Source organism: Streptopelia decaocto, assembly GCF_964273445.1.
Source record: "Streptopelia decaocto genome assembly, chromosome: 4".
Classification (NCBI taxonomy): Eukaryota; Metazoa; Chordata; class Aves; order Columbiformes; family Columbidae; genus Streptopelia; species Streptopelia decaocto.
The window spans coordinates 72,069,955-72,095,470 of NC_138658.1; the positions used below are offsets into that span (position 1 = coordinate 72,069,955).

Here is a 25,516-nt window from a genome sequence, read left to right on the forward strand (position 1 = left end):
CACTAATCACAGCTTCTGGCTGCACCTCTGAATTCAGCTCCAACTACCAGCAATAATATTTGTCTCTAATTAAAATAAATTAGAAGAAAAATGACCATTTAGTGGATAATCCTAAATCACAGTGTTAGGATAAGTGATAAAAAACAGTATGTAGGAAAGCCTAAATACCACCCTGAAGTTCTCCTGAAGGCCATAGGGGACAGGCAGCACTTTGGCTTCTGTGCCAAGGAACCTTGTCACTGAGAGTAAGAGAACGTCCTGCCGGGTTGACTCCAGAGGAACCAGACTCACCCAGCACCTAAGAAGCAGCACCCATCTCCTGCCAGGTGTAAATCTTCAGCTCATATTTGCCTGTATCAAAAACCAGCACCTTAGATATTAAAAAAGCCCATCAACACTAAACCAAACCACTGTGAACACCTTTCTTCCCCACACTCTCCCATCAGAAGAGCAAAAGAATAAAACCTATGTGACATATCATTTAGTGTGTTACTGGACACTGTGCAAGTCAAAGAACGGTGAATGTAATATAAGAAACAGAAACGTGTCCTTTAGACTAGAATGACAGAGTAATTTAGGTAGGAAGAGATCTCTATGAGTCTTTAATCCAAAACAGAACAACTTTGAGTTTATACCAAATTGCTCTAGGCTCTGTCTGGTCAAGCTTTTAGTATCTCTGCCTCTGGACCCGTTTGCTTACCCTTCCATTGGACTTACTGGACTTTGCTGGTGTCCTCCTTACACCAGGGAGACCCAAATGGGACACACTGCTCCTGCCAGACACTGTCTCACACTTGCCAAACACAGGGGAACAACCACATTCCTCAACCTGCTGGTGAACCCTCTTAGTAAACGCATCCTCTGTTGAGATCTAAAAGAAAACAGCACTGCACACACTCGGAGGTGCAGAACAATCAAGGAGACTTTTTCTTGCTGTTTGGAGAACCTTCTTGCTCAGCCACACCACCCCCTAGCCTTTGCAAGTGGTGTCCTCTCCTCCAGGAGCTAAGTTGGGGTCATGTTATGACAATAATAGATGTCACGCTACAGCAGGATTCTGAAGATACTCCTTTTAGCCTGCGTCAAATGAATCACAGAATGACAGAATGTCAGGGATTGGAAGGGACCTCGAAAGCTCATCCAGTCCAATCCCCCTGCGGAGCAGGAACACCCAGATGAGGTTACACAGGAAGGTGTCCAGGCGAGTTTGAATGTCTGCAGAGAAGGAGACTCCACAATCCCCCTGGGCAGCCTGTTCCAGTGTCTGTCACCCTCACTGAGAAGAAATTTCTTCTCAAATTTAAGTGTAACCTCTTGTGTTCCAGTTTGAACCCATTACCCCTTGTCCTATCATTGGTAGTCACTGGGAAGAGCCTGGCTCCATCCTCCTGACACTCACCCTTTATATATTTATAAACATTAATGAGGTCACCCCTCAGTCTCCTCTTCTCCAGCTCCAGAGCCCCAGCTCCCTCAGCCTTTCCTCACACGGGAGATGCTCCACTCCCTTCAGCATCTTTGTTGCCCTGCGCTGGACTCTCTCCAGCAGTTCCCTGTCCTTCTGGAACTGAGGGGCCAGAACTAGACACAATATTCCAGATGTGGTCTCACCAGGGCAGAGTAGAGGGGAAGAAGAACCTCTCTGACCTACTAACCACCCCCATTCTAATACACCCCAGGATGTATGAGCTGTTGCAGTAGCACAAACCTCACTGAGCCACCTGCAAAACAAAATTTGAGTGTCAAGGGAAGTGAAGAACTGTACCACATTGGTACAACTCTGGGACTTAACACGGACGGGGTTGCCATTAGCAAAGAGCTTTAAAAAACAGGGGTTAGGGAGATGAAAACAATATTTACAAACACTTACTGCTTTGATTCTCTTGCATAGCTATTTTTAGTGAGCTAGAAGAAGAACAGCAAGATTCCCCTTATCTCTACAGCCACATATTCACAGCATAAGGCTCTGTGTCTTTGTTAACTGTGTGGCATCACTGCAAAATGTAATGGTTTTATGGTAATGCTATTGCATGATCTATTCTTACATAAAACCACTAGCAGGGAAGTCATTAACAGCTTATTTACTTCTGTGCCAAACAGCGTAGCCCATGGCACGTATTTGGAGATAAAGTGACACATCCTTCCTTTTGCTGGAGCTGGGAACCTCACAGAGAAAATAAATTACCCATACACACTGCTAATAGTCACGCTATGATCATTTTTAAAAGGATCAGAGGCTGCAACGTCCAGCAAAGCTTTGATGGAGCTAAAACATATTTAAATGGCTTCCTTAAATGACAATCTCCACCTCAGTGTCTAAATTCATCCTTCAGAAGTTGGAGAATAGTATTTTCAGGTTAAATGAAGAAAGATTAAATCAAACTGATTCTAAGAAGTTATATTCAGCACTTTCAAAGAGTTCACCTATGTTAGTGACAGGACAAATACACACTCCAGGATTCGGGAAGCTTTAAATTCTCTGATCAACTAATTCTAAGAGATTTTTCAGGACTATAACTGAGTGCATAGCAGGACTCTGGGCACAGAAACATCAGCATCTCTGTAAGTCTTGCCATCCTCAATTAGTTCCCTCCAAGCCCTTGGGAAATAGTTACTTTTTGTCCTCCCTTTTTACAGACTGGTTTCTCACAGGCCCAGCTGACTTATCCCCTGGTTGGACATTCGTCACCTAGTCCTGACATGAAAAGCCACATCTGTTGTGCCTTTAACTTGCTTGGGTTGGGCAGAATATTGTCACTGTTTCTGGCTTGGAGCACAGCAGCGCACAGCGTGGGTGTGCTGATAGACTCTCAGGAGGAGATGTAGTTGTGTAGCCTCTCAAATTCCTGCCATTCCCTCGGTACCACTTGCATGTTGCCCACAACCACAGCCCGAGTTAAAAATTTCTGACTTGCAATTCACTTTTGCAGGTGCGTGTGACAGATATAACTCCTGCAGTTTACAGAGGATTCTAAAATATCTTTGTTCTTTGCTCAGCAAAGAGTTCATATGTACAAATATACACATCAAGTCTGAAATACTGGAATACAGACACATTTCCTCAGCACATTTCTTAAAACGCAAGGTTTCTCTGCTGAACTTTGGAATCTCTTTGCATCTATTTACATTTCCTACATCACAATCCATCAGCATAACTGAATATTCTTCTGTTACAAAAAGACCATTCTTTCCCTGCTCCTCCCAAATCATTTTATCTCACTAAGTATCTCCAGGTTTTGCATTTATTGACCAACACCTGATTCCTCTGTTTAATTTCTGGTGGTTTCCTATCTTTCCATAGCTTCTCCCTGAAGTTTAACGAGTTAAACACTTTCCTATTACTCCAAGGACTCTAGACTTGAGTCCCTGTAGTGTTTAAGTAAGTGAACTTTGGGTTTTTAACTAAAGATAAGACAGAGGAAGGAGTTTCTTTTAGCTTCCACCAATTTTCATAGCACCACTACTACTCATCTGCATTAGTTTTTAACAACTTGCTATTAGTTGAAGTGCAGAAGAGACTTAATAGCAAGGACAGGTACCTATTGAAGCATCCCACGGTACAGCATTTCATACTGAGAGCTTCACCACATTAACTGGAAATCATAGCTTTTGGATGGAGAGATTCTTAAAGTAAAAATCTTTAAAGAAACCTGAGACAACAGTCAGCTTTCTGAGATGATGAATATCTACATTGACTGTGCTGAAAATTAAATGGTTTTCAGCACTGGAAATCAGCAGCTGGGTCACAGCCCAGGTAGAACCCATGTGAGATGTGGAAAGAGAAATGACAATTTCCAGGCTACGCTTCTGGGCCAGCCTTTCTCACCTCCATCATTACACGTAGATGATCTCACCCTGTGAGCCCAGCTTAGTGCTGCAGTTCTGCCAATTCTCACATTTGTCCATTTAATCTCACCAGGTGATTTCTTGGAAGTGCTTATAGGACCAATTCCATTCAAAATAAATTCTCGGACTTGATGTTTTCTCAGAAAAGAGCAAGCAAACAACCTTGCAGGTTCAGAGTACAAATTAAAGGATCTGATGCACAGATATATACATTTATATGTGCACATTTTATGAAAGTCAGAATTTCAAATCCAGCCTCACAATTTGAAGAGGTGAATGGGTTAGACTCGGGGTTTTTTAATTCCTCCAGACAGCATTTTTGCTACCCAGATACTCAATCTTCATTCTGACAGAAGATGTCACGTTCCCATTTGCATTCAATTTTGATCTCTCCCAGGCTTCTCCTATCTTTCTGAATTTCAGGCTTTGGCTGAGAGCATTACAGAGCTAAAAGGATAAAGCCACACCAGTCTCTTCTATTCTGGAATTCCCCAAGCACAAATGTGTTGAGATCAAAGCCCGTGACACAGACATATCTCCATTCTTACACCGTGAGGAATACCTCTTTGTTTCAGGCTTGGATAAAAAAACAGCATATTGCACAATTCAGACCAGTAAAGGCTTTGCCTCCTTCTCCTGGCTTAGTGACTTCATCTCTTTTTCCTTCTCACCTTCTCTTACACACATATACCTTGCAGCTGGCAGCTGCTCAACATATAAAATGAAATATAAACTGAGGCTTAGGAGCCAGATGGGGACTTTACAGAAATAACCTTAGAGGAAAGCAAAGGGAACAACAGCCAATGCGTTCAAGTCCATTGCAGAGATTTCTAAGCAGGCAGCTGCTTGAGAAGGCAGCTTGTACTTTTTGTGAAAACGCCCACACTGCCTGCTATCTTATGTATGCTTTCCCATCATTTATTCATTACACTACTGCTGGTTTAAATGCCACAGTCCAGCGTTTGTTCTCCTTTCCAGGCAAGAAGATTCACACAGAAAGATGACAGTGCTGGAAGTGCCACTCTCCAGAAACAAAGCATTGCTATTTGCAAAGTGAAATGCTTAACTGTTTCAAACACAACACGTAGCTGTATAACACATGCCTCGAGAACTGTGTCTTCACCGACTTCAGCCATTTATGGACTGACTGCCCAGAGTGAAGTTTCTTAGTTTAAAGAATATATCTAAAACACAATAGTTTTTGAATAGGGATTCGATTTGTTACAGCCAAGTATCTGCAGACCTCAGCAGAATAATAATTGAAAAAGAATGCTGAGCTATTCCAGTGGCTGTACAGCACATCTGAGTGCAAAACACTCAGGACACGCTACAGCAAAAAGAGGAAACATATCTAATCTGTAAGTACATCCTAGAGAGAGAAGTGGGCAAAGAAGAGAGAGATTTGAGAGTGTGAATTTATGTGCGATTAACTACGACTTGTACACAAACCACAAGGAAAGCAGACTGGTTCATTTGCCAGCACCATGCTAAATCCAGCGTAGTATTTATGTACTTAAAATGCATGTCCTGCCTCATGGATAGCAGGCAAGATCTTTCACTCTGGCTGTATGCAGTTTCTTAATCAGCTCTACCCATTCTGCAGTGATCTAGGAATAATCTGTAGAAATATGCAAAGGGTCTATATCATCAGTCACATATGTCACATCTCCTTGGGCCCTGGAAATGGCTGTCAGGGAGACCTTGGGATTCACAGTTCTGGGCAGTCTGCAAAGCAGCACTGAAAGGAATTTAAAACACCCCGGGGCCCAGGGATGCAGCAGACGGGGGTCGGCCTGCACACTGCACCCTGCAGCACCCTCTGTAACAGGTATTCAGAGTTACAGGGATGCAGTATGAGACACTGAGTTTCTCCCCGTATGACACAAAGTAGCTTTTAAAGTATACATGCTTGGGTGGACTGCTATAAGGCATTAGGATTCTTTTGGCTGAATCTAAAGAGAGTGGGGTCATGCTCTTCATTTTCAGCCTTCAGTGGGTATTCACATTCACTACAGAGAAGCTCAATAGTGGAGCTCAACAGACAGCTCCAGATCTGAGGTCAGAGATATCTTGATTACAGGCTTTAGGACAGCCCATTTGACTGGCTTTGGTTGGTGAAGTACACGTGAAGCCATATGCCAAACTAGTGACGAAATTCCCAACAACAAAATGCCAGAAAGGATAAAATAACTGTCCTGACAGAATCATGTATTTGGGAGTCTTCTATCCTCAACCTGTCACCACTCAAAGGGCAGTTTAATTAAGGTTCATAAGGAAAAAAAGTGTTCTTTTATCTTGAACTGGCCCATTTCCATCCTATAATATTCAATTTCCTAGGATCCAGCTGGCACCTTCTACAAGGCCCTCACCATTCTGGGCTTCAAACACAACCTTGGGATTCTGACCTGGGTAGATTTACACCACTCACTGACTTCAGTAGAGCTGCACCAGTTAACACAATTTGAGGCCCTGGTATTGCCTTAGGGATAAGAAAATTATTGAGGTTTGCACTGAATCAGCATTTTCCAGCTATTTATTCCCTCTGTTTGCAGAACATCCACCCTTGGTCCTTCAGGTTTACCACAAGCCAGGACTGGGAATTTTTTTGGCAGTTCTCGTTAGAATTTGGCAGTGCAGCACTCAGCCTACTTCCACTGACAGAACACAGAAGCTGCAATTATCCAGATATTAACCGGGGGGTTTTGTTGTTGTTGGTTTCCCCCTTCCCCGCTGTCCCATATACTGTGGGGTTTTTTTGTTAGAAGGTTACATTGAGAACTCTTCTTCTAAATTCCATCTTTTCTGTTTGGATGATGACTTTGACTTTCACAAGGATTCTGTAACTCTGATCATGTGCCTGTAAGGCTTTTTTGAGCATATAAAATGATATAACTCTTTGATTGCTACATTAGAGAAAAAAGAGTCAGTGCAATTCCTGATGGAACCAAGAATCTCCACATCTTCCAGGTGAATGTGTGGCTACTCAATTATCTCTAAGTGTTCAGGTGCTAGACTGCCATTGCAAATTCCAGTGTAACAGTCAGCTTTAACACAACACACCATATACAAGGATCTCAAAATGCTACCCAAATACTGATGAAACAAGTTTTATCTAATGCTGTGAGATGGAAGACAATTAGCACAGACACAGGTATAGGCAGCAAGGCACAGAGACTCTGGTAGGTCTGTTCAAAATTACCACAATGTTACATGTTAGAGACATTCTATTTCCTAACATACAGATTCACGACAGTTATAGCTCTATACATCCGCAGATATGGATATATCTAAGAAAGAGAGATACACCCTGAACAAAGATCATTAGATCACAGTTTCTCACTAAATCATCATCAGCAGGGGATTGGTTTGACTGATTGCAGTCTCACAACTATGAAAAGAGGTTAGCACAATATAACAAACAGGAGAAAATTCCAACATTTATGCAGCAAACTATTCACTCTTATTTCATTGCCTGTGTTTTTAAGGTATCTGTTTCAAATAACAGCTTTCTCCGTGCATTTGATCCTACAAGAAAGACCCATTCTGTATATAGGACAGCAGAGTCTGTTGCCATGGAAATTATTACGATCTACTTAAATTGCACAAACCCAGCCTTATGGGGTATATTCCCTTAAGTATCTCAATTTAATTATTAATGTTCTTTCTAAATAGCAACATATTTCTGTTTTGGCTGAAATCCTTATAAGCAGAGTGAAAACACTAAGCCTGGAACATAGAATCCTTTGTTCAGCTGCAAGACAGGTGCAATTAAGTCAAGGAAGACACGAATGGCCTCCAAGCTGCCCTGCCAATGTGCTTTAACTCAGACCTACATGGAACATCTGGAAAGGAGAAAATCCCATTCGGTGCCTCTGTCCATTATGTCCCTGGTGCCTCTGCTGTGATTTCCAGAAAAAAATACAAGCTAGGATAGTGGGGTTTTATTGGCAGAGGCACATGTTCAGTGGAATCTGAACACCAACCATCAATTCATTTCCATATAGTCACCAGTCTTGTACTCATTCTCCAGCCATGCAAGCCCAGTGAAACCATTCAGTCTTTTCCCATGAAATACATCACTAAACCCAAAGCTGTTTAGCCTCAGCTCCAGCATCCATCTTTGTCTTTCAAGCATCACCATGAATTCAACAGGCAGATTTTAGGAGCCACACGGTGTTATTCAGGCTGATCTAACATAGGATAGTTTCTTGTGGGTCACATACTACGGGTGGTTCATAGGTCTAAGTTTAGACATGCACAGACACATGTTCTCCTCAAGTTCCCAGCAGAAGAGGCAGCAGGACAAGCAGAAACCTTCCACAAGCAGGATGAGGCTCAAGAGCCTTGAACTGCTCATCCACAGAAGGGCCCAATGCAGAGTAGAGCTCAGAGCAGCTCAGTGGGAACAGAGCAGCAAGTTTATCCCCGTGGCTGCTTAACGTGACCTGCAGGCTGGGCAACCTGCTGTCCCCACGTGCTCACAGCAAGTGTTAGAGCATTTGTGCCTAAGGCATCAAGACAAAGGTGGCCATGAAATGTTGTGATGAGAGGAGAACGTCTTCCTGGGATTGCTCTGCTCTTCATCTTGACCAGGTGCATCCCATCCAGTCCTCCTTAGAAGGGTATTCCTCATTAAATGCCATCTAAAGTTCCTGGTTTGACTTCTCCATGAGTGCTTCTCAGGGGCTGACCCTCAGGAGAACTCTGCCACAACAGAGACCAGTCTACGCAAAACATCCCAGAGCACCCCTGAACTTTCGCTAGCTCAGAAATTTCAACTTAAAATTCATATTTACATTGCCCTTTCAATTCTACTCCAGCAAGTGGACCTCGTGCTCATGTCAGGGTCTATCACATGTAAAGCAGAACTAGAAGTTTAGATGGACAGAAGTTACCACTAAACCTATTTTGCAGGTACCAAATTAAGAAAGAATATATAACTTGCCCTCTTTCCACAAGGAGACTGCATGACTGCTGAATCCAGGCTCTTGGTATTCTCACACACAATCTGCAGCACAAATCCTTCCCTCCTCTCTCACACAAGACTGGTTATTGGTCATGAGCCTCCCTCAAAAACATGAGGCAAGATACGCCTGTCAGCTTTTGGCCTTCCTCTAAAAACACACACTTAGAGGCTGGAGACAAGAAACAGAATAAATTAGCTCAACTGAGCTGAATGAAAAGAAGCAACAGTATGAACTCAGCAGAATAGAAATCCTTCTTGAACAGGAGCTGCAACTGTTTGTTGATGCTGACAGCACTGAATGGCTCAGTAGACGCAAAGGCAGGCTACACACATTGCCCTGGCATCCCTGGGACCCGTCCAAAACGGCACAAAATTCCAGACACGAGGGGCATTCTTTCTAGCTCCTCACAAACAGGTTCTTCAATACTGGTTTTGTTGTCCTGTAAAATTTGTCATTTTGGAAAGCAGAAGATTACTGTTGGCTCCATGAGAGAGAAGGGGGAAAGATGGACTGCAGCTTTATTGACCAGTTGATTGATTCCTTCTCTGGAATTGGTTCATTGTTTATTTGCAATCAGTGCATTAGCAGTAAGGGACACAGCAAGCAAGACGGCAGCATTTGAAGAAACAAACCTTCACTAAGTGTGATGCCACACCAGCGTTCCCAGCTGTCGCTTCCAAGATTCAATCTCCAACTTGACACCTAATCCTCTGCCTCCATATAAATGTGTCTCTCTCCTGAAACATAATCCTCACTCTTCATTTCTACTTACTGTACAAACAACTTCTTCACCACCAGTCTTGCCCTTCTTCTGGCTGGGGCAGCTTTTGCCCACCTGCAGGTCACTGCAAAATCTGTCTAAGAGAAACAAAAAGAACCTACTAAGGAGATACTGCTGCTCTCACCTTCATATCAAAAGATGGAGTGGTTCTGTGTATGAAGCTTGGGAAAGTACCACCCATGTCCCTATTTCAGCAAGTGACAGGACAAGAGGAAATGGCCTCGAGTTGTGCCAGGGGAGGTTTAGATTGGAAATTAGGAAACATTTCTTCATGGAGAGGGTTGTCAGGCATTGGAAAAGGCTGCCCAGGGAAGTGGTGGAGTCACCATCCCTAGAGAGGTTTAAAAGACATATAGATGAGGTTCTTAGGGACATGGTTTAGTGCTAGAGTTAGGCTATGGCTGGACTTGATGATCCTGAGGGTCTCTTCCGACCAAAGTGATTCAGTGATTCTATTATTCTATGATTCTGGCATGTCACTGCAGGTCTGGAGGGCCTTCCTGGGTCCTGCCTGCAGAAAGAGCAGGCGTGTCCCGTTATCTCAGTCTTTCTCTCCAGAAGCACATGAGTCACAGAAAGATAAAACACAGTTTTCATTTTGTCACTTCTTCTAGTTCATTCTCACCTCTCTGCTCACCATGTGTTTTGCTTGTGTTTCATCAGTTTAAATTAGGAGCTCCTCAGAGCAGGAATCTTGTCTAACTACATGCATGTGAAATGCCAAACCAGAACGTGAACACTGTACCAGTAATAGCGTCACAAAGAAATTACCAAGGAGCACAGGATCAGTCTCATAAATGATTCACCTAGAAGGCAGAGTTGCATTTATTCACACATCATTTATTTTTATATTACTACAGAACTTAGGAGAACTAAATAGAGACTAAAGTCCACTGTCTAGGGTGCTGTAAAAACAAAAATACTAAATAAGACTTCCTGCTCAAAAGAGTTTACAAACTAAACATACAAATGATAACATAGACACCTTCCTCTGCAAAAAGCAGCATGTGATTAACTTCAACACCACAGGTGATTTAAGTGGTATTTTGCCATATAAGTGTTTTGCATGTGAAAAGCCTGATTACATGGATTCATCCCTCCCTCAAGCCATTTCACCTCACAAGACCTACCTGAAATCTGCTGACTGGCCCCCATAAGTCAAGTGGACAACCCAACAAAAGGAAATCTAGACTCAGATCCTACCTGCCTAATGAGGACACAAAAGCAATTTTGATATATGAAGGTTCTACAGCAATCCAAACTGGCCATTACTTCTGCAGCACTCAAGTCCTCACCTGGCCTTATGATCAGCCTGAAAGTTCCCAAGATACCATCTCTGGCTGCTGAAAGCATGGGAGCGGAAAGGCAAATGCAGTGCTCAGTGCTCAGAAAAAAATGCTTAAGAAGTATTAGGCATGATTACACGCCCCTCTTTGTCCTCTCTGCAACCAAGTATTTCCTCTTGACCAAACAGCTCTCGAGGCCACACATTAATGGAAGCTCCTTGGAGATGTCTCTCTCCCTCTGTTAACTGCAATAAGAGCATGGAAGAGTGTTTCTCAGCCTTTCCTATTCACTGGACCATCTGACCCTTTAAAAGAAACATACAGCTCATTTTGTATCCCACTGTTGCTTAAGGATAGATGACAAATAATAAGTCACATGGTACAATGTCAAAGTGTTAGTATTTAACAAAACTGTAATCCAGTAGACATAATTACAAAACCTGTAAGTAAAAATGTAAAAAGCGGTTATCACCTGATTAAATCAGTTAGTACATAACTGACTGTCTGGACGAGGGGTTTTGGTTTAGAGAGGAAACATTTTCATGGACTGTCCGATTTTTGTGGACATCCAGCCACCTGCGGACCACAGGTTGAGTAACTTGTCTCTAAACCTCCCTGCTGGGACTAAGTAACCAATTTTAAGTAATAAAATAAGGCAATTTGGCTGTTGCATTCTGCTGTCTATGGCATTGAGGATGGCACTGAGGATCTGAAAGGCAATGGGTCATTATTAAAAATATTTAAGTCTTTGGTTGTTTGACTGCTTCAGGTAGCATCTATTTAAGTCTGTAGTTTTGTTCTATCCCTCTCACAACCCATCGTGAATCCATAAAACAAATGACAAAGAGAATGCCCAGTTCCCTTGATCAGATCCCCTTTCGTTAATGTATTGATCAAGGAGCCTGGAGGAAATATATTACCTGTTATCACAAGTTTTCTGTGGAATATTGGACACCTCACTTGATCTCCCTGTGCCTCAGTGCCCTTACCAGTACAACAGCAGTAAAAATCATTTCAATGACACAATACTTACTAAATTAATGCTTCAATATGCTTTAATACAGTAAAATAGAAAGGGTCCCACAGGGGTAAAAATACTGTATTAAGGCAGCTGTGAAGGCCAAGCCCCTTAGCTACATTCCATAACCTCTGGTTTGGTAAAACATCCTTCCTAACCAAACCAGGACTAGTAACATCTGCAATGTGCATGCAAGAAAACCTTCCCCATTGGGGCTGAGAGCATTTCCAGCACATCTGTGCTCGTGCAGGAAAATCTGGGTCATGGCTGACAAAGCAGCCGGCAGCGTTATCCCCTGCAGCGGGATCAGCGCGGTCACATTTCACGTGAAGGGCAAAGCAAATGTCGCACCTGCGCTGGACGCTCCCCTGTCACTTACTGTCACCAACAGGTTCTGCCCCCTCAGTGGAGCCCTTAAGGCTGCAGCAGAGATGCACGTGGCGGGCGCTGGGCTGAGCTGGGGGCCACAGAGACCACTTGCTCTTCGTGCAAGGGAGAGCAGCCGTGCAAGACCGCAAGATCTGTTTCAGAGGGATGACACCACCTTATTGTATAGGTAACGCTTCTTAGCACATTCTGCATATACGGCAGGTGGTCTGTCCTTCCCACTTCCCAGCTTCAGAGTCTCCTGTAAACTCATCCCACAGCCCTGGCTGAGAGCTCAAGCCACACCAGGTCCATTGCTTTATTTTCAGATAATTCTGCATCACTGTTGTTGAGGCCTGTACAAAGCAATAAATACCAGAATCCTTCCCATCACCTGCCAGCACCAATTAAGTCATGTAGAGTGTGAAGAAGGACCTTCACATATGTGATATGTATTAACTGAAAGGCTAATCAATAAGCAAAAGCACGGGGCCACATTCTGCCTTCATGAGAACAGCCCTCCCGCACCTGAGCAGATCCTATCTGTAGTAAAGCAGATACAAGTTATCATTTACATCATATAATATCTCCTACATGACTTTTTTTTCCCATTCATAAATCCCTTCAGATTTCCCATATACATGAAAAGCTGGAGGAGGAAAGACTTGCTAAGTATCTCTAAAATGGAAATTCTTTGCTGATGTAAGCAGTGTCTTTTGATTAAATCAATGTCTGACTCAGTAGCACTATGGATTTACACCAGCTCAGGATGGGGGTGGCCAATCTCACCTACCCTTACTAAAATGGCATCACGCTAACCAAGAAAGAGAAAGCTGACAAATTGTGACGGGGAAGGAAATTTCACTCATCAGTTTAAAAACTATATTGGTTCCTCTTTGGTTTTGTTCAGACCTACCTATTTTCAGTGACAGCTGCAAGAAATTATGTATCTGACAAATCCCCACTCCCTGTTACTTCCACACAGGGCCAGAAATTCCCATATCTGAGACTGCCACCCTATTTCACATCAAAACGTAAGAGATCAGACAGGTCATTACTGATATTTTGATTTAAAAGAAAACAAATACAGGCAAAAAAACATAAGTAAGGCTGTGGGTTTGACCATGAAGAATATATTTAACCGCTTTGTAATAATTTGTACTGCACTCCTGAGCTCCTCACCGCAGGAATTAAAGTGCTTAAGTCACCCAGTATCAGCACAACTATTGATGACCTGTCTGATCCAACCTCATTTCCACTGACATCTCCTTCCTCTACCATGTGTTCCAGATTGAAAGGCTTTCAACAGGCAGTGCAAAGTGCCTGACATTCCAAATTGGAGCGAATGCCTGTACTTCTGCATGATCCCAAGCACAGAAAGCAATTCCCATGTTTCTGGGAAGAGGATTTCCACGCAAACACGATAGGCTGCATTTATACATATCACTTTTAACTTCAAAATGCTTTTAGACAACAGCCAAAAGATACAGCAGACCAGTAATCACCTCGGATTGCCAATGCTGTGCCCTGTAGCTGAACTGGAGTGCAACAACAAAGACAGATCCCAAGTCCTTCTGCTAGAGTGGCCTCTACCACTTGAAGCAAAAAAGAATCTCCATCAAAATGAATAGCCATAAACTGTGGATGGTAGGACCTGCCACTGATCCCTTCTGGTCTGTCTCAGCGAAGATAAATTCAGCACAGTTCATTACGCTTCACAGATGAGGAAACTGAGATACAGGTGTTCCAGGATGTCCTTTGAGATGTACTCAGAGATGATGAATTAAAAAGGGGCTGTAATTAACCCACAAATAATAATGCTATCCCATTCCAGTTATTTTGAGAGACAAAGTAACCAATAACTCCAAAATGCAACACTTGTGATTACAGTGATCCCAGACATCCCTTGGTGGAAAAGTCACCTGTGATCCACTACCATGAGGAAATGAACATGACTTTGTTCATGTTGAAGTGAGTGAAAAAACTACCCGGACCACAAGAGGATGAAAATTGAGCTCTTAGTGGAAAAATATATCTAGGGACAGGATTATCTTTTTATTTTGCATTTGTACACTACCTAGCACAGATCCTGACAATAATGAAGTCTTTAACATGCAGCAATGGCAGTAGAAGATGCGGCTCTGAAGTTTTTACGTGTTCTCTTCTGGGGGTTACCAGCACACAGCTCTGCAGGCAGAATAGAACAAGCCAGCACTCTGGACCAGCGCTAACACGAAGTCCAAACACTAAAGTTGAAATTATGAAAGAGGTTTGCAATAAACTGCCTGACTTCCCACTGAAGTGGGTGAGAAGTGCTCACAGACTCTTCTCCTTCAGCAACATTTTGGAAATAGAAACTGTCAGGTAAGAGATTGTAACAACCACATCAGAGACAGTGGAAGTGACAAAGCACCCAAGAGCCACAGCAAAGGTTTGCTTTCCATTTTAAAGCCCTTCTTAGCTGAGTCATATCAGACATAACCTCCACAGAGATCAGCAGAAGTTTTAAGAGCACAAAGCAATAATCCCAGTGTGACTAAACCACACCACACCGCTTTCCTCATATTCCTTATCAGCTGGAAAGATCTGATGAAAAAAACAACTAAATAGGCACAAGCAGGGGAAAAAAAAGCCCAACAAGGTAGCCATGCTACCTAACAGCACAGCTCTCTGTACTGATGGATCAGCTACTCATAATGAGATGGAGAAACCAGATTAAATAGATTAAATCTTTGTCATGATCCTAATCTGAAGACCACTGTATGCTGAGGAGTCAGGATCCACCCAACAGTGAAGCTGAGTGAGCGCAGGCCTGCGCTGTACGTAGAGCTCGGCCTTCTGGCCCATGTGGTGCTGCACACACCCCTGGGCTGAAGGATCAGCTCAGCTCATAAGAAGCTCACAGTGGTCACCAGCAATTAAGCCACCTGCATATCCTTGTTTGTTTTCGCCTAAAAGTGCAGCAACAAGTTCTCTTGTGAACATCCTTTTCATTTGACAGTTGAAATGATTAATAGAACTGCCTTTGTTTTTTCCTCTGAAAAATAAAATAATAGAAGGGCTTAAAAGGCCAAAATGAAAAGTAACCTTTCCCCAGACAGATCTGCATGGTGTGCTGCATCCAGACTGCAGGGTTGTTCCATGTTAGGCAGCTCAAGGTTTCCAGCATCTGAAGGGAGGTAAGATTATTTATACTCTCCTCTATTTCTCTATAATGGCAGCTCTAGGAAATGGTGTTTTACGCAATACCCCACAGAGCCCGAGTTTCATGCTGGTATCATAACAAACCAGCACTTCCTGGTGCAAAACATTCTTAAAGGATGGATATATACTAAACAGCAATGCAAAGAAAGTGGTGATCAAGCTTGGCTTGCCCCAGGTTTCCTTGCAAAATTATTTTTTTAATTATTACTGTGATTACAAAATTATTAAAACATACACTGCGTATTCCAATTGTTATTTAGTGTTGGAAATCTAGTATAACAAATAATATGTACCACTCCCTACACAGCTGATTTCATGCTGTGACATGCTATTCAGATAAATGAAGCTGAAGAGAACGGGAAGGGCTGTATGTTCAGCTAATCACCCGGCTGCAGATGTCAACTCCTCTATGTCCTGCCCCTGCATATTTTTACCCAGCCCATGTGTCTTAGATGGAATCACTCATGTATACGTGCATGTACCGAGGCAAGTAAGTTAAACTACCATCTCCCTGTAGACATTCTTTGTTCCTGAGGATTAGCTGGGTTACACGATGACAGGTTTTTTCAAAGTGGAAATTAGCCAGTAGAGAAGAAAGAGAAGCAGCCTTGGACAATACATGTTATATCTCACATTGCTGTCAGAGATATCTGCACAGTTATACTGTTCAAATTAAAACATTTAAATATTTAGCATGCTTTCGCAAAATGAAATGCAAATGGCTAGCAACAGCTGCAGCTGAATCCAGACCATCCAGGGGTTAAATTCAACTCTGGAACCCCCAAAAATCTTCATACCTGACAGCTACCCAACATCTCAGTGATACAGAGAGATAGCTAAGGTCAAGGTGAGTTTTCCTTTTGATATTTCATCTCATATGGCAAAAGAGGAGACCTTGAAAAAATGCCTTCCTGGAACTATCCTGATGGTGCAACATCATGGCACGTTTCTTTCAGACAAAGAAAGTGACAGGCCCTTGCAGACCCTTTAGAATAACTTAAGAACCCAACAGATGTTTTCCTGAGTCTGCAGCTATATGTACCAGACAGAGAAAACTGGCAAATTGTTCATCTGATTCACTGTACTAACCTTGACCAGCCACGTTTCCAGAAGGGAGATGGATCAGCCATCCCGCTGCCCCACCTTAAGCCTAAACTGCTCCCCCAGGGATTTTCCAAGTGGCATCAAAAATGCCCTCTTCTTACTTAATCTCTTCTCAGGTGGGGCAGATAAGCATATATCTTGAGCTTGCTCCATTTTCCCCTGATACCTGGGAAGAATTTGCAGGGAATTTCTACATGTATTCCCACCTACACCACTTGCAGACATGGAAAAGCTGTAGGGCAAGTGGAAAGAGCCACACGCTTCTCCTCGGAGGGTGACAGATTAAAGACAAAATGAGAACATCTTTTGAGAGGGTAGGCGGCAAGTTGCAAGGAGGAAAGAAATATTTGATATTTATTTTACAGAAAAAAAAGAGAATAAAGCAGCGGTAGCGGCCGGGAGAGCCCAGCGCCCTCTCGCGAGTCCCAGCCCGCCGAGCCCCGCTTAACAAAGCGCCGCTGCCCGAACCCACGTCCATTTTCCCACCCGTTGATGCTCGATTCCCCCTCCAGATCCCGAGCCCGTTTGTCGCCGAGCAGTGGGCGACGCCACCCGCTCTCCTCCTCCGCTGTCACCTTGCGCTGTACAGCATTACGCCCTCCACCCGCTGATAATTTTCCCACGTTGGAAAATACCGTTGGACCCCACCTATATTTTCCTTCACTCATCGAGCAGCCGAACGCCCCATCCCTAACAACCACCCGCTAAATTTAGCCGAGTCGCCGCCACCGTGTCTTTACAGCAGAGGCGAGCGGGACGGGCAGCCGGCACGGCACGGACAGACGCACGGACATCCAGACACACGGCCGCCGCAGGTGCCCGAGCGGTAGCTACTCACACCACCAGCCTGGAGATGATCCATGAGACCATGGCGTTGCCTGCCGCAGGGCTGGCTCTCCCGGCAGGGAGGGCTCACCCCGGCTCCTCGCCCGCCGCCGGCCGCCGCCCGAGTGAGCGGGGCGGGCGGCTCGGCCATCCGGCCCCGCAGCCTCAGCGCAGCCTCACTGGCGGCGCCGCCAGCAGCCAACGCGCAGCCGGGCCCGGGCGCGGAGATTGGGCAGAGCCCACGGCCGCCCCCCGCCCCGCTCGGTGCTGTGGGAGGGGGAGGAGGAGCAGGACCCCCCTCCCCGCTCTCACCGGGAGACCCCCGGGTGTGTGCGGGGGGTTTCGGGGCTGGGAGAGGGTGGTGGCTGCACCAGACGGGTCCCTTCCCCACGCTGCGGCAACGAGCGGGCAGGCGGGCGCCTCTGGAGCACCGCAGCCCAGCGGGACACGAAGCGAACGCTATCGAGTGTTCATATCAAACTAAGGGTATCAATGGTGGTGTTGGGCTTCTTGGATATAAAGGAAGAGACGGATCCCCCTCCATGCCCCAAAGTTTGTAGGCACAACCGACAAGCATGTTAGCTGCAAGGTCCAGGTGGATCCCCATCTTGCCACGTTAGTTTTCATTAGGGGGTCTCACAGGTAGAAAGTGTAATTTTGACAAGGAACATTTGCCAAAGTGCAGAGAAGACATTGGCTTGACCTGCAGGTTTTTCTTCCCTAAGTTTCCTTTGGGTTCTTCTTTTCCTTTGTTATGTTGACACATGTCAAATATTATTAGACTGTTAGAAATAATCTTCATAGAATCATGGAATCATTTGCTTGGAAGCAACCCTTAAGATCATTGAATCCAACCATAACCCAAATCTAGCACTAAACCATGAACCTCATCTATACTTCTTTTAAACATCTCCAGGGATGGTGACTTCCACTGCTTTGGGGTTATTTTCTTTTACCAGAAGCACACATGCCATAGGAATTCATAATGTGGTTTAGTCTCATGGCAATCCTTAGATCTCAAAGTTGTCACCAGGAGACCAGCCCCAAGCTTCCCTGGGAGGCTGCTCTGTGGAGTGGTTGCCCTGGCTGCAGGTGCTAGGGCCAGGGCCCTGGCCACCCTGGCTGCACTGTGAAATCCCAGCCTTCATCCCTGACACGATATTTCTAGGACTGTGCACATGCAGCAAATTTTCCCTGTCATTCTGAGACAGCATAGCTGAAAGAGGCTGAAATTCCCTAATATATCATGAGTAACCTGTAAGGAACTCTTCTAGGGAGAGGCTGAACACTTCAAGACAGAGGTAGCAGAGCTAGGAGGTGATCACAGACCTCTCCAGTCCCAGCTGGCCACAGCCACCCTCGCACTCCATCTCCACAGGGGGACGAGCATCACACGATACCCAGCCCTTACCTAACACCTTTATTCTGCTCAGCTAAAAGTCCCCCATAATGGGATAATATTTTGTCAGCTTTCTGGACCTGGTCCTCAGAAAACCTAGAGCACCCACAGTCTTCAGCTAAAGCTGCAAGTATAGACATACATGTAGTTAAAGTTCAGCACCTCTAAAAATTATCTTCTGGGAGGAGCACGTCAATGGCCACATTGCTCCTCTCTCTGTAGTGGGTCCGTTCCTCCACCAGAGGGAACTTCCACCCCACGGTGAGACCTGGAAGGAGCTGCCACCTCCTCACCCACTGCCAGCAGCTCTGCTACAAACACCACTATTTTCTGGGTACAGCTGAAGGTACGGGGCTACCACCAAACATTCCTGCCCCAAGGACTCCAAGTCCCTACAGCGGCAACACTTTGCTATACAAGCACCACAAAGACAAGACTGGGTGGTCTGCTGCAATAAACAAGTGTAAATTAGTGTCTTCTCCAGACATGACTGTTCTCTGGAAGAGCTGCGTTCTCTCCAAAATAAGCCATTAGGCCATTTTAGCCCAAGCTCTAAGGCAATGAGTCATCCTGTGGCTGTCTTGCTTGTGTATCACAGCCAAATAAGTACTTCAAAATCTGTTATCAAAAACTTTTCATGTATCGGGACTATTTAGTGTGAGACTTTAGACTGCATGTTGGCAGACGCTGCACAACATTATTACAGTAAATGATGTGTTATTATCAAGTATAAGACACAGATCTCTGCACAAAAATTTGTGTAATCACCACGGTGCAGTCACTTAATACTTGCTGTATATTTCAAGCACAGAAAAAATGGGCCAACAGGAGAAGATGCCAGATCTTAAAGAGAGACAACACAGAGGACAACATGCAAAGCTGCAGCAAAACATTTTAGTGCCCAGAGCATAACTCAGCCTCATGCCCTCTTGGCTCTTTCCAGCCTCTTCCAGCTCAACATGTTCCCTGCAACTCCTGCCAGTTGCCATCACGGCTGACCTGCCACTCTCTGGGCAACAACCCTCAGCAAGGCTTGAAGATATTTTCTTCTGCTCAGCAGCAATCTTTGACAGCACATCTTTGTGCTGCTGCTTTGTACACAACTGACACAATCACCACCAGACTACTGTTGACTGATCTTAAGCCTCAAATGTACACAGATAGTTCAGTGATGGAAAACCTAAGGAGCCTGTTTATTCGAATACAGGCAGCTTTACTTAAATAGCTATTTGGTAAACAGAAGGTGAAGAGGAGAAATTCAGCTCTACTGAGTCATTAGCGCAAGAGTGACAATGGCCCCTACCTGCTCTTTATGGGCTGGGTCTTAGCTCCATATGTAAGCTCAACGTATGATATCCCAAGCATCCTGGAAAGAGGCTTTGCTTGAAGAAAGCCCTTCTGCCTGCCCAAGCCTATAAAGAAATAACAGACATATAAGAAGAGTTGAAGGTGTAGGGACATATATGAATTAATTTACACAGCCCATTCAGCAGAGAAGACACTCGATTCTAGTGGAACATTTTGGAATGGTTTCAGCAGTGGAAGAAGGTCAGGCAGTGCAAAATCCTATACAGATTATACCCTTAGATGGTTTGATCTCTGTCTCCCAAACAACAAAATAAACCAGCTTTTTTAATGAAGGCAGAACCACCTACCTTGCCCTGATTACTATGCAGACTTCTCCTAGCAACTGCTCTTCCTGAGCAGTTCACAGCCATGGAAAGTCTGATCCCCCAAAAGCTCTGCCATAATCAGACTCATTCCTCTTTGGCCACAGGCATAGGGGATGCCAACCTCACAGCTAAACAACTGCCAAACCAAGACTTTTTAGAACAAGAAGAGTGACTGATACATATGTACAGGGCACTCTGTTATCAAATCTAGAAAAGGTTAGGAAGTAGCAAGTGAAGATGACTCTTATCAAGAAGGCACATCCTCCAACAGAGTGAACCTACATGAGAGGCATTTCAGAACAGCTTGAGAAGAACAGACAACCTGGCTAAGAAATGTCTCCAAGTATAGTGAAAAATATCAGAAAGGAAACCTGCAGTGATGTTTAGGTGCTGAAGTTCAAGTGGGGAAAACAAAATAACAAAATTAACATAAAAATAAATAAAATACATGTTCAATAGCAACAGTGCACCCATATATTCTGTAGTATTGTTACAGTACCTAACAAGTATCAGGAGAAGAAATATAGTTTGATCAGGAAATAATCTGCATCTCATCAAGGAACATATATACACACACATATACACATATATAGGTACATATGCTCAGCCTCTTGGAAGAGAAATGTTTGGTCTTCTATTCACTGGAAAAGAATGGGTGACCTATTGCATTTACCTCCTGACTTCTGCTTGGGAATCAAAAGAATAAACAAATGAACCAAAACTTAGAAAGACAACATGAACATTTAGAGCAAAAATCCAAGACGAATGCAGCTCCTGAATACAATAATAAAAAATGCGCATTTCTAAACCTACAGCTTTATTAACGGATACGGGCTAGATACAAAAAGGTTAATCCTACTCTATGGGGAGTATTGTTAAAGCATGTGGAGACAGTCAGCATTTTCTGGCTGTCATTTCCATCTTTATTATTGAATTATTTGCTTTAGAGCTATGGCCATTAGCAAAGAGAGATTAAGAAATGCCTATTTTGACTCAAAAGTGGTGTGGTCTGGCATTTGAGCTGGGAACTGTGACTGCTGAGAAACACTGTTCATTCTCAATGACTCACTACAAGAGCTTGGGGCAAACACAGAGAACAGCATGCTTGAATGTATCATTTGGCTTTGGGCAACCTAAATGGGATAGCTTGGTACCAAATATCCTAACACAAACTCTACAGCACAAAGATCAGTCACCGGTACTCAACATCTCCAAATATTAAGCTCGGAATACCTAAAGTTGTGCATAAAAGTGTCTTCTGAGAAGTCTGTTCTTTGTTTCCCATATTCCCCTTTTGTAACTTACATGATACAAGACACCTCTGCCTTGGAATAAATCCATGCATCTTAGATTAATTCAGTATCGGCTGTGAGGCATCTACAGACCCTCCAGCTCCATGGGAAGTTATCCCAATTCAGCATGTTTTCCATTCTACTATTTCAGAACAAAGAAAATGCTTAGGTTACAGCATTTTATAAACTGATAAAAAAAAATGACTGTATCTCAGACTGGAACTTATTTTTTCAGCCTTAAATGCTAATAAAGACATTAATAAATTACCACTATTATTACAGTACTTCTGACACTTAGATTAGTTTTCTCATCCCTTGTAATCTGCTACCATCTTTCCAACTCAGCCTAGTCACGCACAATCATCACAATGATTGTCACAATGCCTCCAAATCATCTGCTTGTCTCTGTTTATGTCCTAAACACCCTGCTACAGACAGCTTACAACAAACATGGAAAAAGAAAGGAAACAGTTCAATGAAAAAATTACATATGAGCAAAGCAAATGGTGATCAGAAACTATTGGAAGAGAGATCTTCTGGATCAAATTTTACAGCCTCCTGCTACAGCAGGTAAGAAGAGCCACTGTCTCCTCTTAGGGATGTGACATACAACTCCCTTATTTTTATGAAGTGCTTCTCCCCGTCCTTGCCAGACAAGAACCTACCCACATATTTGATAAAGACTGCAATCAGAGAGGAAGACGGGCTACTCAGATAATCTTGGTTGGATGCCTGGAGAATGTCAGCTTGGGATTTCCCCAAAGCACATTCAGATTCTCACCATCTTCCTCCTGAGGCTTTTATTCTCCATGAACACCAGCTCTCTGCATGTCTGCTGCAGTGAGAAGACAAGCATGACAGACACGTTCCCCCTGTTAAGGAAACTTCTAAAAGAACAACCGCAAGAGTGACTTCTAATATTAAGGAACACTCACAAGACTGGAAACCAGCAGCAAGACCAAGCCTATTCCAGCTTTAAAACAGGACATTTGAACATTCTGAAAAAGTAAAGGGAAAAAGTCACTTTCTGGGCAAACTGCTGTGGAGGATGCACAATCCACTCTTTAAATTTTCTGCTGTGTGCCTCTCTGAGCCCTAAATATCATCTGCTGCCAGACAGGAGATACTAAGACACATAGAGCTTTGGTCTGATCCATTGTATCTGTTCCTACATTCCTGCATTGGAAGGATGGGCTTTTTGGAATTTTTTTACTGTATAGTGTTTAATGATGACTACAATACAACAGTAAAGGTACTGAAGGATGACTCAGCCATGTTCTTGCCCTTAAAGCAGACGCAGAGAGAAAGGAGGGAGTTAATTAAGTGCTAGTGTGAACATTACACTTGCTAAAGTGGGATGTTGAGAGAAATATGGTCAGTGCATGGCCTTGAGGTTTCACTGAGGCACCATGCAGATGGGAAAGTTAAAGATAACGAGAAGCTGTAAATAATGAGCAAAAGGGGCTTCTCTCATTAGCAGAAGAGAGGAGGTTTCCTTCAAGGAAACAGAGAAGAAATGTGGGGGAGGCTGTGGACAGCCCTAATTATGTTAGGGGAAAGCTGAAGGACCACTGCAGATGGGACTTAGCAGACTTAGCAGCTTCTGGAGACAGGCTGTCTTCACGGACTGGTGTAATAGAAAAATTGAAGGCAACAGAGAGGAAAGCAAAGTGGGCTTCTGCACCATCCCCTGCTGAATCACCTTTAACCCACCAATTTGGTATCTCAGGCACTGCTCTGTTTAGCAGTATCCTGTACACAGGTGAAATCACTAAGCAATTACTAGCTTTGTAAAAACATGCTTTAATAATTGTATAAATGCTACTTCATGGTAAGTTTTAATAAAAAGCTGCTATTGACCTTCAGGATCCATTGAAATCCCAGCACAAACCAGGATGTGGCACGTACAGATTTCAGTTTCGTGCAGAGGCCCAAGGGAGGCAGGAGGGAACTGGCTGTGCTGGCGCACCTGGCAGAGACGCCTTCCCAGAGGAGCTGCTCAGTACTTGCAGGTGAGCAGCAACCGCACTGTGAACACACTCACTGCTCCAGGGGTTTTCTCATACTTTACCAGGGCTTTCCTCCTCCTCCCGTACACCACAATGCACCTGCCTCTCCCATACGTGCCCTGTTCTGTTCTTTTCAAGGTGTGTAAACCATCCACCGCTTTCTCCTCAGCTATAAATGCAAAGAGAAGTGCTGAGTGTCAAAGCACAGCGTATATTAAAGACACTGACTCCCATACCATGTATAGTCATGAACATGAAATTCCACCACACTAAGCTAGTTCCAGTTCTATTTAATTCTGCAAAAAGTAAAAAGGATGTCAGGAAAAATATGCCCCTTTATCTGGACACATTATATAACTAGATTTTTTCTCTGCAGTCAGGGTATATAAAAACTTGCGGTATCATCCTGCTTCTCTCATGATGTGGCAGTAAGAACATGAATTAATTGTCTTCCCATGGAGAGAAAAAAGCCAAGCTCCAAAATTGAAATGGAAAATAATGAAAACAAAAAAACAAACCAGGATCCAACCAAACAACTTAGAGGCTTCCACAAAAATACAAAGGAAAAATACACTCACTGTGATAAGATTTTTCAAGTTACCTTCTATGGGCTATTTATAGAGGACCCCATCTCTATAAACATTGCCCCCTTTTGAAGACTGACGATATCTCACTTTAATGTCACTTTAATGTTTACAGCTTCCAAAGGTCAGAGTGAGTGCTGTGGGAACAGCATATAGAGTACTCCCTATATTTGGTACTGGGAAGTGATAATATTCCAACACATTTCTAAATTATGCGTGTCTGACCGAGGAAAGCTCCAGTACTTTTTCCTCACAGTGATCCAGTCCGACTGCTTAGCAAAAGATCTGAAAAGGCTACAGCAGAAAATGGAATTTGAGCTACTAGAAGTTTATACTATGATACCATAAACTACTTTACAACAGTAATGAAGAGGAATAAAAAAAGATAACAGCCAACTGCTAAAAAAAAAAAAAAGAAAAAGAAGTGCATTTGTGCTCCATCTTGATTTCCCATATCAGTCTCCAGCCAGAAAATTGCAAGTTCCAACCTCTCGAGCTAACAGAAGCATTTGCAAGCATGTGTTCTCCCCCTCACTCCCTCCATCCATGCTCTGATAAGACTCTTAATTGCAATGTCTGCAGGTGATGGAGTGTTTTCTGTACTCTCTTCTCCCTCAGACCCCATTTCAGCCATCCTCTGTTGAAAATACTTCCAATGTCTGTTACAGCTCAGATTATCCAAGCACCACTGAAACAAAACGGAGAAAACAAAGGCAGTGAGGAGGAGTGTGACAGTGTACCTGTGTGTCAGCAAATCACACGGTCTGCCCAGAATCACCCTGAAACCAGTCAGGGCACTGATTAAGGTCTTGCTGTAGTAACACAGAGTTTAGTCGGAGTAGTCAGGGTGATTTTCAGTTCATGCTGAGCTCCATACCTGACTTTGTAGAGTAACTGAATAATTCAGGTTGCAAGTAGCCTGTGGAGGTCATCTGGTCCAACCTCTAGCTTAAACCAGAGCCAGCTTTGAAGATGGGTTACACTGGGGAGGGCTTTATCTCCAGCTAATATTTTATAAAGTAGTCTAGACATGACTTTATGAACTGCGGCTCTTACAACGCAGTGGGACATGAGATATTTTAACCTTAAAACAAGTCTGCAGAACTGGTGTGGTAGGCAGATCCCCGGAGCTGTCTTAGCACCGAGGATGTCTTCCCCTAGC

General features: G+C 43.7%; 1 protein-coding gene across 11 annotated transcripts in view; it reads right to left on the bottom strand.

The window, feature by feature from the left end:
- The window catches only part of REEP1 (receptor accessory protein 1), a 68,002-nt gene extending 50,233 nt beyond the window's left edge, over window positions 1–17,769 (bottom strand). For 3 of the 11 annotated variants that reach the window (XM_082051970.1, XM_082051972.1, XM_082051974.1), the window contains exon 1: window positions 17,411–17,767. In XM_082051970.1, the coding sequence (XP_081908096.1) occupies window positions 17,411–17,442 (32 nt within the window). In that variant the 5' untranslated portion in view covers window positions 17,443–17,767. Of the gene's footprint in view, window positions 1–17,410 lie in introns of all 11 variants that reach the window. The other 8 variants (XM_082051971.1, XM_082051975.1, XM_082051967.1 and 5 more) reach the window with 6 other exon arrangements.
- Window positions 17,770–25,516: the final 7,747 nt, after the last annotated feature.